This window comes from Silurus meridionalis, chromosome 23 (genome assembly GCF_014805685.1).
Source record: "Silurus meridionalis isolate SWU-2019-XX chromosome 23, ASM1480568v1, whole genome shotgun sequence".
NCBI lineage: Eukaryota > Metazoa > Chordata > Actinopteri > Siluriformes > Siluridae > Silurus > Silurus meridionalis.
The window spans coordinates 22,348,813-22,364,156 of NC_060906.1; the positions used below are offsets into that span (position 1 = coordinate 22,348,813).

Here is a 15,344-nt window from a genome sequence, read left to right on the forward strand (position 1 = left end):
AGAGGGATTTTGAGAGATTTTGGCCAGCAATGGAAAGAAGTTCTAGTTCTAAAAGAGGTCTCACCCTCCACAGATGAAGAATACGAGTTCCTGCCTTGCTCTTAGATCATTTTAGCGCAAAGACACGTCTGGCTGCTCCCACCACACAGACACCAGTCCTGTGATGCTAGACAGACATGGTTTGGTGTCTCTTAACCCCAGCCAGCAGCCTACACCCTCCTTCATTAAAGCCTCTTAGATGTGATGAGTGTGTCTGAACCACAAGCTGCTCATTACCCAAAGCCTCATGTTCTGGTGATGACATTTTGCACCTGGCAGCAGGAGAGCACCAGAATGATCTCAGCAGTCCGTCTGTCCCCGCTTCCTGATCTAGTTCCAGCTGAAGATATTGCTGCTGCTGCTGTTATGATGTCAATGAAGCATTTGCGTTTTTTATTTTTTTCCTTGGATTGATGGGTTGGGGAACGGCATCAGCTTTTGATCAAACCCCGGTGTTGACCTCTATAGATCCCTAAAGCATGGCGAATTTTTCTGACCGTCACAAATCCCAAACAGGAAGTCCAACGCGATTGAGTCGCAATTGAACAGAACAGGAGCCAACGCAGCTTTGAATTTCCTTTGACAGGTTGCAGAGCTCTTCCTCTGAGAGGAAGTGTCAGGGTGGGGTCCCAATTCTGTGAAGTGTTTGACCCAAGACTGGAAAATAGTGCGACACGTGTAACACGTTCACCTCAGCAGGCTTCACGTGGTAAGCATGCAGCAGGTTGGTGTGATATGTGCCCCAACTGTGAGATGTTTGCTTCTCATAACCAATAAGGTGACACATCACAAAGATCTGCGAATGCTTCCATGTCCACCAGGTGATAGATGTTTTATTCAAAAAGAGCCCTGGAGTTAATAAGCTACGATGCAAACAGGAAGGTGATCATTACTGAGGATCAGGAGCAGATGTGTTATTGATGTTTCCCCCTATAGAGAAGCAATCACAAAAGACATGTGGAAATTGAATACAAAAACAAGACTTGATTTTTACCTATTGAGTAATACAATCCACGATGCTTTGATTATTTGCAAATGATCAGCAAACTGTGATCTGTATCCTGATCAGGCTGGTGGAGGATCTGGAGTAAATCCTGGATGCGATGATTAACATCACAATAAAATTTCATAAAGCCAATCCACATACCAGCATGATTTTTTTAGGTGGAAGGAAACCTAAAGAACCCAGATGGAAAACCCACCTGGACAAGGGGAGTATCTAAAGTACCCAGATGAAAAACCCACCTGGATAAGGGGAGTATCTGAAGAACCCAGATGGAAAACCCACCTGGACAAGGGGAGTATCTGAAGAACCCAGATGGAAAACCCACCTGGACAAGGGGAGTATCTGAAGAACCCAAATGGAACTCCCACCTGGACAAGGGGACTATCTGAAGAACCCAGATGGAAAACCCACCTGGACAGGGGGAGTATCTTAAGAACCCAGATGGAAAACCCACCTGGACAAGGGGAGAACCTGACGAACCCAGATGGAAACCCAACGGGAGAACGTGTGAACCAACAGAAGTTAACCCAGTGGTTTTGGAGGTGAAAGGAAGTTATTACAGTTGAATAAAATAAAAAAGAACAGTATTATAAATATTGTAAATTGTTTCAACACACTCAGACAGAAAGCAGACAGGAGTACTGACACGTACACTAGGGGCAGGTTTTTTTTCCGTCTTTAAGCCCTGGTTTAGGTTAAAGACCCCATTTCTAAAAGGTTTGATCAACCTACGTGTGTTGATGTCCTCGCTCAGACTTGCGGTGGCGTGCTCTCTCTAATCAAGTCTCTGCAGATGTTAATAATCAGTGGTTTGAAACATGCACTTGAACCAAATCTCTCAAATCTAAAGCCTACGTTCAGTTCAAATAAACTCAGTCACGGAAGCAGTTTGGTTTGCCACACCCCTGATTGAGGACATTTAGCCCACCATGGCTGCTTTATAATCTGAGAAGAGTCGTATTTTTTTAACCGGAGGAGATTTGTAGCTCAGATACGAAACCAGCTTCAGAAAACCTGAAGTTCAAGTCAAGTCGAGTACATCAATGGTTTTATTTACCCTCTCGGTAATCACCCATGAAGCTCCTCCTCTACTCTAAAGCTCACTGGAATAATCGCCTTTTACTGCAGACGTCTTTGTACACAGTATGGAGTTGTGGAACGTACAATATGTGGTTTTGGAACCCGTTCCACATGTAGTCTCCGTTCACTGTTCACTGTAGAAACGCCGCTCTTCTGGGAAGATGTTCCACTAGGTTTTTGGGAGTGTATTAGAATCTTATTAAGAGCGTCTGTCTTTGGTTCTTCCTCTGTGGCTTCTCTGATGATGAAGTCTGGGGCGACTTATCGCCCATGGTTTGAGGAAGAAACCTTGAGAGGAACCAGACTCAAAGGGGAACCCATCTTCATCTGGGTGGCACCAAAAGTGTGATTTCATAAATCGTTGAAACATTACAAACGCCAAATATATAAGCACCAGAGTGTGTGGTTTATAGGTAATGTGCTTTCCAAAGTCAGTTGGAGTTGTGGAACCAGGAGCTTCTGTGCAACTTGTAAATTAGCTCAACATCTGAGGTTATTATAGATTCCAACACCAAAACATCTCCATGTCAGAGCTTTTAAATGTTTAATGATGGAGAAACAGCATATGTAGATTATTTCGAGTATTTAAGAGGTCGTTTATCCTCAAATCCAATGCCTAAAATCTTCATGAAGTCTGATCCAACTGGAGCTGGTACATCTCTAGATGCATTGGGATCTTCTTATTAAAGGTCCGAAATCTTTTGAGGGTTGGGGGTCTTCTCAAGGGCTCAGCAGTGGCATTTCAGTGGTGCTTGGATTTACACAAATGACCAGAAGTGGAACAGCTTGTCCACCGAGTTACAGGATGTATGAACAGAAGGACCTTTCTGTCTTTGTGTCCAATGAGCACTGGGGGCTCTTTCTGAACTCTAAATTGTCCCCTTGTATCAAAAAATGAGAGGTGGAGCCTGCGATTTTTAGCATTATATCATTTTGCATGCAGACGCTGAAGGGCATAGCGGTAGGAAGTGATTCTCTCTTTCTCTACTTCTTTATCTCCCGATATATGACTTTCTTTCATAGGATTTTATTTTGCTCCGCCATTCTGTTCCACGTCCACGGTGGTGATTTAGAATGAAATCGGCACTTCATTTTAAGAGATTTTCTTGTTTTTCTCTCTCTTTTTCTCTCTCCCTCTTTTTCTTTTTTTTAATTCTATGTAAAAACCTATTTGTGGTGGACTTTGCTTGTCCGGATATCCAGCCTTGAATGGCGCCATCAATCATTTTTCCGTGTGCCGAGTGTGTGCTTTTGGCTCAGACGTATCAAATCGTGTATTTTATACGCACGTGGCTTGACAAGGCGGTTTCCTTTACCGAGAAAGCACCACATTGATGGCTGTGGGTGGGTGGGTGTTCGTGTCGGTGGTCTTCATCGAGCGATTCCCAGGCGGATTCGGTTTCCATCTCAGCCCTGCAGTCTGCTTCTCGGCCTTGACTTTCTAATAACATCAGCCGTTACTATCGGCCTCACTCCGTTAATCCAAGGCAGTAACTCGCTAGTCGGAACAATAAACAGCAGTTTCTCACTCAGTTGCTCACCCTGTTCACCTATAAAACAAGTTCCAGCGCTGGGCCTCGAGCAGCAGCACTGACTGCACCACTAGAGAATATATAAAAAAAAAAAAACTGTTCTGCCTGTTTGCTCTCGGATTGGTGATGCGAACGCAGCTCCATCTCCTGCTTTATAGGAGATAGAGGGAGTTCACAAAAAGGGAAGGTTCAAATATATAAATGTCCAGATGTTCGGAAAAATAAGTGTTCTACACTAGTTGGAGATCAGTTCATCCCTGAGCAGTATCAAAATTTAGGTGTGGTGACTGGGCAGGACATTCAATGATATATGAGACTCCAGACAACTGTTTGCTCTCTAAATAACCCTTTCAGTGCTCGGATGTTTTCGTCACCGCAGCTCATATTTAATCAGACTGAATTGCATGGTGTTATAGTATGGAATGGGATCCGTGTCGTTCCCTGCTCTAAAACAACCCAAATGCCATTAAGCTTCCACCTCCATGTGTGACTGTGGGGGTGAGGCAGTCTGATCACATCATCTCTCCCATTCTCAGTCTTACACAAGTTCTTCTGTTAGAGGCAAAAATGTCAAATTTGGACTCCACAGAGTTTCTTCGTCATTCACTGTCCAATTCCTGTGTGTTTGTCTTTTACGTGGTTTGTTAAACGAAAGGAACATGCATTTTTCTTGAAAAAAAAAAAAACAATAAAAGACTCTGTTTCCACACTCTTCACAGAAACTGTGTTATGGTCCTGATGTGCAAATACACACACACACACACACACACACACACACACACACAGTATGAAAGCTCTTTCTTCAGATCTACAAAACACAGCAGGTTATAAACTGCACTATTTGCATTGGCCGTGTTTGTTCAGGTGTGGACGCTGTAGCGTCGGCCGACTCGCCGCTGTTCGGGCCGCTCTGGTTAGTGAGAACATGAAAATTATCAGGAAGTGTTGGTCCTTTTTTATTTTTTTTTACAGGTTTACTCAAATATGCACCCTGACAGCGTAGGTAGATACGGTCTAGGTGGGTGGCTATGGTATGGATGGGTGGGTGGCTATGGTATGGATGGGTGGGTGGGTAAATAGGGTCTAGGTGGGTGGCTATGGTATGGATGGGTGGGTGGGTAGATAGGGTCTAGGTGGGTGGCTATGGTATGGATAGGTGGGTGGGTAGATAGGGTCTAGGTGGGTGGCTATACAGTGATACCATTACTGTAATGTGGCTGTAATTGTATGATGGTATCCCTGTGACCTCACTCTGCCTCGACTCTCTCGTACAGGAAATGCGGTCATCTGCGGCAAATTAAGATTCTAAAGGAGCTCATTGTTGGGCATGTGTGTGTGAAGGGCAGAGAGAATGGTGTAAAGATGTGAAGTCTGAACACGCAACAATGCTGGAGCTCCGAGCTCTGAAACCGAGCCGAATAATAACAGCCTTTTAGGGATTTTTTTTTTTTGTGGCCGGATGAGTGGTTAATCTTCTTGACTGTTCCACAGAGCTCGCTTTCATCTAGTGTAAAACAATCTCATCCACGTCTTAATGGTTTCAACCACCAGCTTGTGTGGGTTCCCTTCATCATCCTACTGTTTGAGGGTGTGTCGAGTTTTTACACTGGAATCTGTTACGGGAATGTAGCGGAAATTGTCAGTCTCATATTAATATTGTCTGTGTGTGTGTGTGTGTGTGTGTAGGGTGCTGGACAGGAGAAACTTGGAATTTACATCAAGTCTGTCGTCAAAGGCGGAGCTGCAGACATGGTGAGGTGATAAATATAGTAAGGATAAGCTCAGTGCAGCAGTGGTGTGTGTATGTCATGTAGACTAAATAACACTTTTTGGCTTTGTGTGCGCTTTTCAGGACGGCCGTCTGGCTGCTGGAGATCAGCTGCTCAGCGTTGATGGGAGGAGTCTAGTCGGACTGTCTCAGGAGAGGTAATATCGTCTGGTTACTGAAGGAGCGTCAAAGCTAAGCTTGTAATATCCTGTTTCTCTGAGAGATCAGTGGGAAATAAAACCTGTAGGGCACATGTCGTTCTAGGAAATTAATCAACACAGCATTGTGCGCTGAACAGATTGGAGTGGACTGTTTTTCTGTTAAAGCACATCCTGAATTGTATCATTTTAATAACAAAAATCTTGTTTTGTTAATGAACTCTTTTCCATATGAAAATCTTTCCGTCATCCTTCAGCTCTGCCGCTCCTTTCTTTCTGCACTAAACCGGAGCAGTTACTTTGAAAAAAAACACTCATTTGTCTGTCAATAAAATCTAGTTTTGTCCCGTCACAGCTGTAATTATAAAAAAAAAGATTTAAATAAAACAAAAGCTGAGGTCGCCGAACTCTGAAACGGCAGATTCGCGTCAGATCAAAACCAGATGGTGTTTACGCTTTATAATTGTATTTGAAGTTATAAGTCTGAGGAATGTGACACTCGACGCCGCTGTGGTTCTGTCGGTCTCTTTGAGGAGTTTGACATTGGGCCAGGAGTAAAGCGTGAGGTCTTCCAGAAATGAGCTATACTGGGATGGGTTTGGTTTAATCCTCTTGGATTTTTTTTTAAGCATGTCCTATTATGTCATTTATGGAGTGCCATTTTTTTTTTTTGTGTGTGTGTGTCAGGGCGGCGGAGCTGATGACTCGAACTGGTTCGGTGGTCACTCTGGAGGTGGCCAAACAGGGGGCAATTTACCACGGCCTGGCCACACTGCTCAACCAGCCATCTCCCATGATGCCACGGGGTAAGAAGAGTGCAGCTTCAACCCCTCTTTTGTGTAGTCACTCTGAGAGGGTGGGGTGGACTAGAGGGAGATCAAAATCTTACCACTGTAAATTATACAAATAGTAAGAAAATTAAACAGGCAAAAGTTTGTAGACACCTGAGCATAAGATTGGTATGTGCTTCTTTTTGGAGATCCCATTCCACATTTAGTTCCCATATGCTGTTCTATTAAGCTCCACTCTTCTGGGAAGATGTTCCACTAGATTTTGTTCAGATTTGACACACGTTGATGAGGAGACCTGGGGTGCAGTCAGTGCTCCAATTCATCATTTAATAGGGTTTACAGCTCTATAGCAGGAGATCCTCCACTCTAATCCATGTTAAGCAGATCTTCATTTGTGCACGGGCGCATTGTCACGCTGTAGGAGGTTCAAGTGAAGGCAAATTTCATGCAATATACAATTGTGGAACTCCAGTTTTGTTCATTTAGCGTATAATAAATTAATTTTTTCCCCTCAGCGTCAGACCGGGGCCGTATGGATAAAGGCAAAGCACGGCCAAAGAGCGAAGGCTTCGAGCTCTACAACAACTCTGTGCAGAACGGCTCTCCAGAGAGCCCACAGGGGAACTGGGACACGTACCCCGAGCAGAAGAGGGACGACAGGCTGCTGAAGAACCGTGCAGATCACCGCTCCAGCCCCAACGTAGCCAGTGAGTATTTAAACAAAAAAATCCGCATTTCTTCTATTTTGGTGGTTGTACAGAAATAATGATATGCATGAAGAGTGTATAATATATTATCATTTATTAATAGGGTTGCAAAGTTTTGGGAATTTGCAAGACTGGAAACTTTTCAAGGGAATTAATAGGAATAACCTGGGAATTTACATAATTGCAGTTTAACCTATAACAGAGAACTTAAATGTAGTTCTTGCAAAAAACTCTTGCAGGATCATTTTGGTCAAAACATCCAGATTGAATGCAATTTCAGTTGAATTTCTACATTCATCAATCACATGCATGCACACAGCACACTTACTGCAGGGTTACTGAGGCCACGCCCCCTACATGCACTGCCCATCCCTCAATCACATAACACACATCATTTCTTCAATCCTGCACACTAAATAACCTCAAAAATGTCCGTCATGGTGAGTATTCACGGTAATTGCATGAATTTATTTTGAAAATCTCCTTGTGTCTTGTGTAAGATGTTGTGCAACTAAATTATACTACCAATTATATCGAAAGTAAGAAATTTTATAAAAAAAAAAAAAGATTCTTTGATTGCATGCGTCAGCTTATGACCAAACAAAATGTTTATATTTATTTAAATTTCCCTGATTTTTTTTTTCTGGTTCTTTTCTTTTAATCTTTCCTGGTAAGATTTTAACTTCCCAAGTTCCTCAAAATTTATCGGAGATTTTCCGCCCCTTTGAAAACCTATTTATTACTATTCGCTATTTTGACAAAAGTTTGTGGACACCTGAGCATAAAATTGGTATGTGCTTCTTTTTAAACATCCCATTCCCACATTTAGTCCCCGTTTACTGTTATAATAAGCTCCACCCTTTCGGAAAAGATCTTCCACTAGATTTTTGTGGAGATTTGTATGCAAATCATTCAGGCCACTCCCAGGAGTCACTGTCATCAGTGTTTATATTCATCTAAAGGTGCTCCAAAGCTTTATAGCAGGAGATGTTCCAATCCAACCAATGGAAAACAGATCTTCATGGAGCTGGTTTTGTGCAAAGGCTGGAACAGGTTTGGGTCTCCTAGTTCAAGTGAAGGTGTAATTTCATGCCACTGTATCCAAAGACAGTTGTATACAGTTGTGTGTCTCCAACTTTGTGGTAACAGTTTTGGAGAAAACCCACATATGGGTGGAAAAGTCAGGTGTCCTAATACTTTTGGCCAGACAGTGTGAATGTTTAATGTTAATATTTAGTGTTTATTAATTTTTTTACATTAATGTTGTGCCTTCTTGCAGATCAAGCCCAGAGTCCAGGAGGAAAACCTGTGTACCCAGGAGCCCCTGGGAAAATCACCTCCGTCTCCACGGGCAACCTGTGTCCAGAAGTAAGTGAACAACGTTACAGTGTTAAACACCATATAACACCATCACCTCTGTTTGAATCAACTTATAAATTTAGCATTTAAAGAGTAATTGTCTGTTCCTGGTTATATCAAATAGAGGTTGGCCGATTTTACCGATAGCTAGGTTGGATTGTACTAAACGATTAATCAAATGTACAACCGATTATCAATGGATAAAAAAAACAAACATAACACCATGTAAAATAGTACTGGACTTGATTACAAATATATAAAAAAAAAAATACTAAATGATGAAAATGTGCTTAATTAAATAAAGAAATATATTAATTATAGTAATAAATATAGAGGAAAATCAGACATGCATTCAGACTGAAACAAAAATTAGCACTTCAAATAAAGAGCATGTGGAATCAGTGAATTGCCTCTAGAGGCCACTCTTGTAGTGCGCAACCCGGAAAAACTATCATTATGGATTTTTGTCGTAAGTTCCAGCAATCAACTATTGGGGGGAAAAAACCATGCTAATAAATTTTTTTTTCTGATATTACACATAAAATTAAACAAAAAAAAACTAGACTAATAATAAAAAAGGTTTTTGCTTGTATTTCAAACCGTTAAAGAGCTTAATTTGTTAAATTTTTTTTGTTTTGTTCATTTCTTGTTCATTTCACATCTGTTCTCAATCAGAGCATCAGAAGTTCTGGTGAATCCGGAAAGCCATATAAATCACACCGAAATGTGCAATGCTGCGTTCACTTCTAATCAAGTTTCCAACCACTGTGTCTGATTAAATAAATAGCTCTGGCGGCGTTTTCTCTTTCACACACACACACACACACACACACACACACACACTCTGTATTTTCTGTAACTGAAAAAGCACAATGCTTTGCGCTTTTATTAAATGCGCTTTTACCCGTGGAGCCACCTGGCCCCCAAGCGGTGTCTTCAAAGCCCAGAGTTAAACCGTTCTGTCGTCCATATTAGGAGGAGCCGTCCCCGCCCCGTCCGGAGGCGTACCCCATCCCCACACAGACTTACCCCAGGGACTACTTCACCTTCCCAGCTTCCAAATCTCAGGACAGGATGGGGCCCGTACCTGGGCAGGTGTGGCAGGGCTGCGAACCCGAGCCGGTTTCCCCCATGGACCAGCATCACCATAACAACATGGCTATGCAGGTTAGTACAGCCGGTTAAAGCTAGAGGTGTGTGTTGGAGTGGTGATCTCGCAGGTAGTGGGGGGAAGTGGGTTTTGAGTGTGCGTGTGTGTGTGTGTGTGTGGATTCGAACGTCATGGATCAAATACCACGTAACGCTGTGTGTTGCATTTACAGCAATTTATTTATTTGTGAAAATAAAGGTGCTAGGAAGGATAATTAAAGGAAGAATGGACAATAGCATGGACACAGAAAAGTCACAGAAATAAAAGGAGTTTTGGTGGGAAGTTTTATTTTATTACACCCTCTCCGAAAACACACAATGGTAGCAATTTATTTGTATGTTGGAAAAACAGTAAAAACAAACCACTACTTTCTGGGACTGCTATGTTTTTAATGACTTTAGGAGAAGAAAACATTTTGTTTTCATAGAATATATATATTTTTAATATGTCATTTGACTGTAAAATCTTGCTTTTTTGGTAAATTACCACAGATATGATTAAAGAGATAAATATTTAAAGAATATGTTGTTAGTGACCGTTAAAACGTGTTTTAAGAAATGCTGGTCACAGGAGAGTCAAAACGTTGATGAAACTTATTAAATAGAGCAAATAAGGGCATTTGTAAATCATTAACTGGAACAATTCAAAAATAAAAAATTTTGGTATTTAAAATCTATGATGTAAAGAAAGAATGTACTTATTTTTCTCTTTTTTTTTATTTATTTTTTTATTAATTTATTTTTTTTCCATTTCTTTCGATGTTTCTAATGAGCATATTCACAATAACCTTAAATGTATATTTGGGCATATACTAATATGTAGGTGTACATTCAATTACAAATGTGTACTGGGTTGTATAATGTCTGACATACATTTGATGGAAATGCCATTTTTTTTCTTTGGTAAAAAAATTCATCACTTAAATTATGGTACTGTAAGGGTAAAATATTGTTAACACAAGGGGGAGTCCATCTCACAGCTGAAAAAATTATTCTAATTTATTGAAGTAACTCAGGCCCCGTCCACTAGATGGTGCCCTAAACAGGTACATTGCTTGAAAGCTTTATTCTAAAACCTGATTATGTGTGGGTGTATGTTTTTTTCAGCGGATAGCACGCTCTCAGGAGGAGTTGTGTGATGTGCCCGCTAGATACCCATCTGAGCGGATGCGGCAGGATGACCTGCTCCATCTTCAACAACAGCAGCATGAGGCAGAGTACCAGCGTGGTGGAGATCCCTGGAACAACCAAGTCTCCTCGTCGGTAGAGTCGAGCACCTCCAGCCAGGAGCACCTCAACAACTACAACACCATCTCCAGCAAAGCTCAGGCCAACAACAAGAGCAGCGCGGGCCGCTGGAAAACCCCCGGAGTACCCCATTCCGGCCCGGTGGGCGTGTCTCAGCCCTCTCGCTCAGATTTGCCTCCGCCTCCTCCCCCGCCCCCACCTGTGCACTACGACTACGACCCGCAGGCCGACCTGCCTCTTCCCCCGCCACCCTCCGCCGGCCAACAGCAGGCCGTGGTCGACCGCAAGAAACGCGAGGAGCAGCAGCGCTGGTATGAGAAGGAAAAGGCGCGTTTGGAGGAGGAGCGCGAGAGGAAAAGGCGGGAGCAAGAGAGGAAGTTGGGGCAGATTCGCAACCCCGCCCTGCCGCCACCCGTCCTGCACAATAACACCCAGCATCAGCAGATGCCCCCGCCTCAACAGATGCCTCATCCTTACCTGCCTCCGGCTCAACCCCCTCAAGCGCAGCTCCCCCGCCCTGAGAAACTGCCCACACTTCCTCGAGCTCCTCCTCCACTGGCTCCTCTGGACACGGTGATCCGGGACCTCCAGCCTCAGCAGCAGCCGCGCACCATCGAGCGCCGCGACCTGCAGTACATCACCATTAGCAAAGAGGAGCTCTCCGCGGCCGACAGCCTCTCGCCCGACCCGTGGAAGCGAGACGCCAGGGAGAAGCTGGAGAAGCAGCAGCAGCTCCACATCGTCGACCTGCTCGACAAAGAGATCCAGGAACTGCAGGCCAAGCCGGAGCGCACGGCTGAGGAGAACGACCGCCTGCGCAAGCTCATGCTGGAGTGGCAGTTCCAGAAGAGGCTGCAAGAGTCCAAGCAGAGCGAGGAGGACGAGGAGGAGGAGGACGACGAAGATGTCGACACGGTGCTGATCATGCAAAGGCTGGAAGCGGAGAAAAGAGCACGGGTGAGGCGCTGTAGCACGGAGACCTCCTTTACAATTGGCAGGGCAGAGAATCAGGCGCTAGACACAGTAAAGTTTGGTAGATGCCATTTTTATACACTGGGTACGTGCACACTGAAAACTTGTTCGGCATTGTTCTGAATAGTTTCTGTCTGGAAATAAATTCACCAGCATATACTTAGCTAAGAGTGAAGGAGTGTCTACATAGTGCTCTATGATAGATCATATCTGATTCATCTTTTAAAATTAGGGTTGCAAAAGGGCAGGACATTTCCGGAACTTTCCATGGGGAATTTTGGAAATATTCCAAGTTGGAAACTTTATGGGAATACAGACCCATACGAGAATTACAGACATTTACGAGACATTTACGAGACATTTACGAGAATTTACGAGACATTTACAGACATTTACGAGAATTAATATGAAATTTGTCGAACAATTTATAAATACTATCATATACAAACATAAATAAAAACATTTCGTTTAGTCATAAGCTGACAGGCATGCAAACTAATACGGATTTTTATTTTTATTTGAATTTTGCCTTAGATTTAAGTATCATTTGTTAGTATAAAATAGCTTACACACAGCACGAAAAAGTTTTAAGCTTAAATGTATGTAATATTTGTATTTTACGTGAATCCTCGCAAGTTGGACATTTTCCGACGTGCAGGATTCAAGAAATGATGCGTGTTATGTGATTGAGGAATGCACAGTGATTGTAGGGGGCGTGGCCTCAGTAGCGTTGCAGTTACTACATTTGTTATAGGCTAACCTGCAATTCTTTTTAATTCCCAGTTTATTCCTGTTAAGTTCCATGGAATGTTTCCAGTCTTGAAAACTCCTAGAACTTTGCAACCCTGTTTATTAATCAATCCTCCTCCATTTTGATCAGAATAATAAAAATGTTTTATATATATTTTTATTTTAAGTGTGCATGTACTACACAGAATACTAGCTTGCAGGTTTTGCATGAATATAATACAATTGAATATGCAGTATAATGTTCAGGGTTTGAGCGTTAGGATGAATGTTTTGATTGATTGATTGATTGATTGATTGATTGGATTCTTTTTGCGATGTGCACCTGCACCATGCTTCTTCAATCATTGCTTTGCCATGCTGAGCTGCTGATTTCCCGCTGCACTAGCAAGGGAGGGAACGGGAAAGGGAGGGGTTTCAGAGGATGGCGAGCTCAATGACCCACCCCCCACCCCACCACCCGACACGCCGTGCTTGATCCATCTCGACCTTCCAACCTCGATCATGAAGTGTCGGGCGTCTCCCATCTACTTCCATCTAAATTTAATTACAGCAATCATCCCGGAGTTGAACTTCTCACCGTTTTGTGCAGGACCAATCCCCAATCGCTTTAACCATCCCTCTCTCTAGGGACAGGACTGCTAACAATTAACAACCTCCTCGTTTAGCGAAACGCATGTGCCTAATTGATGTTTTTAATAGAAATGTATAAAAGATGAGAAATAGACGTGAGAAGAAAAAACAGGTTTTTTAACAATGGACATTGTCTCAAAGCAGCTTCAGTTATAAAGTCGTATAAAAGAGTGCACAAGTTTAGCGCCTATAAGTTCGTTGATCACTAATGAGTGAACTGTTGGTGACTGTGGCAAACAAAAGAAAAATAACTGCCTAAAATAGCATATGGAAGAAACCTTGAGAGGAACCAGACTTAAAAAGGAACATCTGGGCGACACCGAATGTCCATCCATTACAGTTCCATCATTCTTTCCGTGATCGGCGCTCAAATGCAAATCTGTTCATGCCACCTGTGGTCCTGAGCCACTGTAGAACAGGATTGTCGATATTAATTCCAGTCCAAATCCATCCTAAAGTTCTTGAGTTGCTTATGGAGCTTGAGGCTGTTCGTGAGGAACCTTCCCCATCTGCACATTAGTGTAGGACTTTGGGTAAAATTGGGGTAATGTGGTGATTGAGTATAGGCAAATGTTTCAAATGGATATTGATGGATACCAGAGACGAGGTGGAAGCTCTGTGGTTAAGGCTCTGGGTTACTGATCAGAAGATAGCAGTATCAACAAGATGCCACTTTTGGGGCCCTAAACTTTCTGTGCTCCCAGCGCCCAAGAGAAAATCTCGAGCTGGAGACGACCAGGATGCGACTGGCAGCAGCACTCTTTTTTTTTTTTTTACTTCTTTTTTTTTCTCACTTTTATCCTTTCTTTTCTCCCCTTTCTTTATTTCTTGAATAATGTTTTTCCTGCGCTTTTCTTCTTGACGATTTCTTTCTTCCTCCTCTCCTCTTCCTCCTCGCAGCAGACTGCTGTCCCAGCAATCTCTGTTCTAGACTTGGTACGTTCTCTCTGACACTCACTTCCCGTTTTTTGTTTTTGTTTTTATTTCTTACCCTCTTCTCTCGACGTCACCTGTGTTTCTTCTCGCTCATCCTTCCTCCTTCCTTCATGTGGTTGTTTGGTCTCGTGGTTCACCTCTCCTCGCCTCTCTATCTCTCCGAGCAGGAAGGGGGAGCTTCTGCAGGGAATCCATCTCGGGGTAGAGCGTCGTATTTTTCCTTTTTTTTTTCTTTTCTCCTGGATTTAATCCTGATGCAAATTGTAACACTTTGAGTGACCCAATCGGATCTCGATTGAATAGGGACCCGCCTCCTGGGTTTTGGGTTTCGTGTAATTTCCGAAGCTCTCGTTTCAGTGTGGTTGAACGTGAGAAGGGAGGGCTGGTTGCTGCATGGTCTGCTGGCCCCCTCTCTCCTGCAGCGAAAAGCCTGGCCGCATGTTCAGGTCTCTTAGTCAAACCTCTTTCTCGCTTTCCTTCTTTCTTGAGCCATCTTTCTTTCTTCTCAGCTTCGTCCATGCTGCTGTGCTCCTCATCTTTGCTGCGCTCTCTTTTTTTTTCTTAACTTTCCAATCTCCTGAATTACAAAGTCTATATATTTTTATTTATTTTCCATCCGATCAGTAAGTGTTCATGTTTGCATGTATGTTATGTGAAGCTCATGTTAGGAGTCAGTAATTGGCCAGTTCGGTGGCATGCCTGTGTTTTCTGTGCACCTGTGGCTCTTGTGTGTGTGGTGTATGTTGTGTCAAAGTGTCCTAGTAGTGGCGCTCTTTCAGTATTTACCCAAGAGACATGATTCCAATTCGAAGGTATACGATGTGCGTGCTTATTCGAATATCCAACTCAAGACCTGAGGATAACGAGGGGAACATCCAAAGATCACTCCAAGCTTGTCGCTAGTAAGGGTTTCACACCGATCAGGCGAGGTGAAGTGAAGAACACTGATTATTGCTCCTTTATGGCACCTGTTAGTGGGTGGAGATATTTATTAGGCAGCAAGTGAACATTTTGTCCTCAAAATTGACGTGTTAGAAGCAGGAAAATGGGCGAGCGTAAGGATTTGAACAAAGATTGTGACGTCTAGACGTCTGGGTCAGAGCATCTCCAAAACTGCAGCTTTTGTGGGATGTTCCCTCTGCAGTGGTCAGTATCTATCAAAAGTGCTCCAGGGGAGGAAATGTGGTGAACGGACGACAGGGTCACGGGCGGCCGAGGC

At 43.1% G+C, this 15,344-nt stretch overlaps 1 protein-coding gene across 1 annotated transcript in view; it reads left to right on the plus strand.

The window, feature by feature from the left end:
- The window catches only part of afdna (afadin, adherens junction formation factor a), a 101,544-nt gene that overhangs the window by 73,751 nt on the left and 12,449 nt on the right, over positions 1–15,344 (plus strand). The window contains 7 exon segments of the mRNA XM_046836695.1: positions 5,344–5,409; positions 5,510–5,583; positions 6,271–6,389; positions 6,890–7,081; positions 8,361–8,449; positions 9,416–9,607; positions 10,697–11,794. Coding sequence (XP_046692651.1) covers positions 5,344–5,409; positions 5,510–5,583; positions 6,271–6,389; positions 6,890–7,081; positions 8,361–8,449; positions 9,416–9,607; positions 10,697–11,794 — 1,830 coding nt within the window.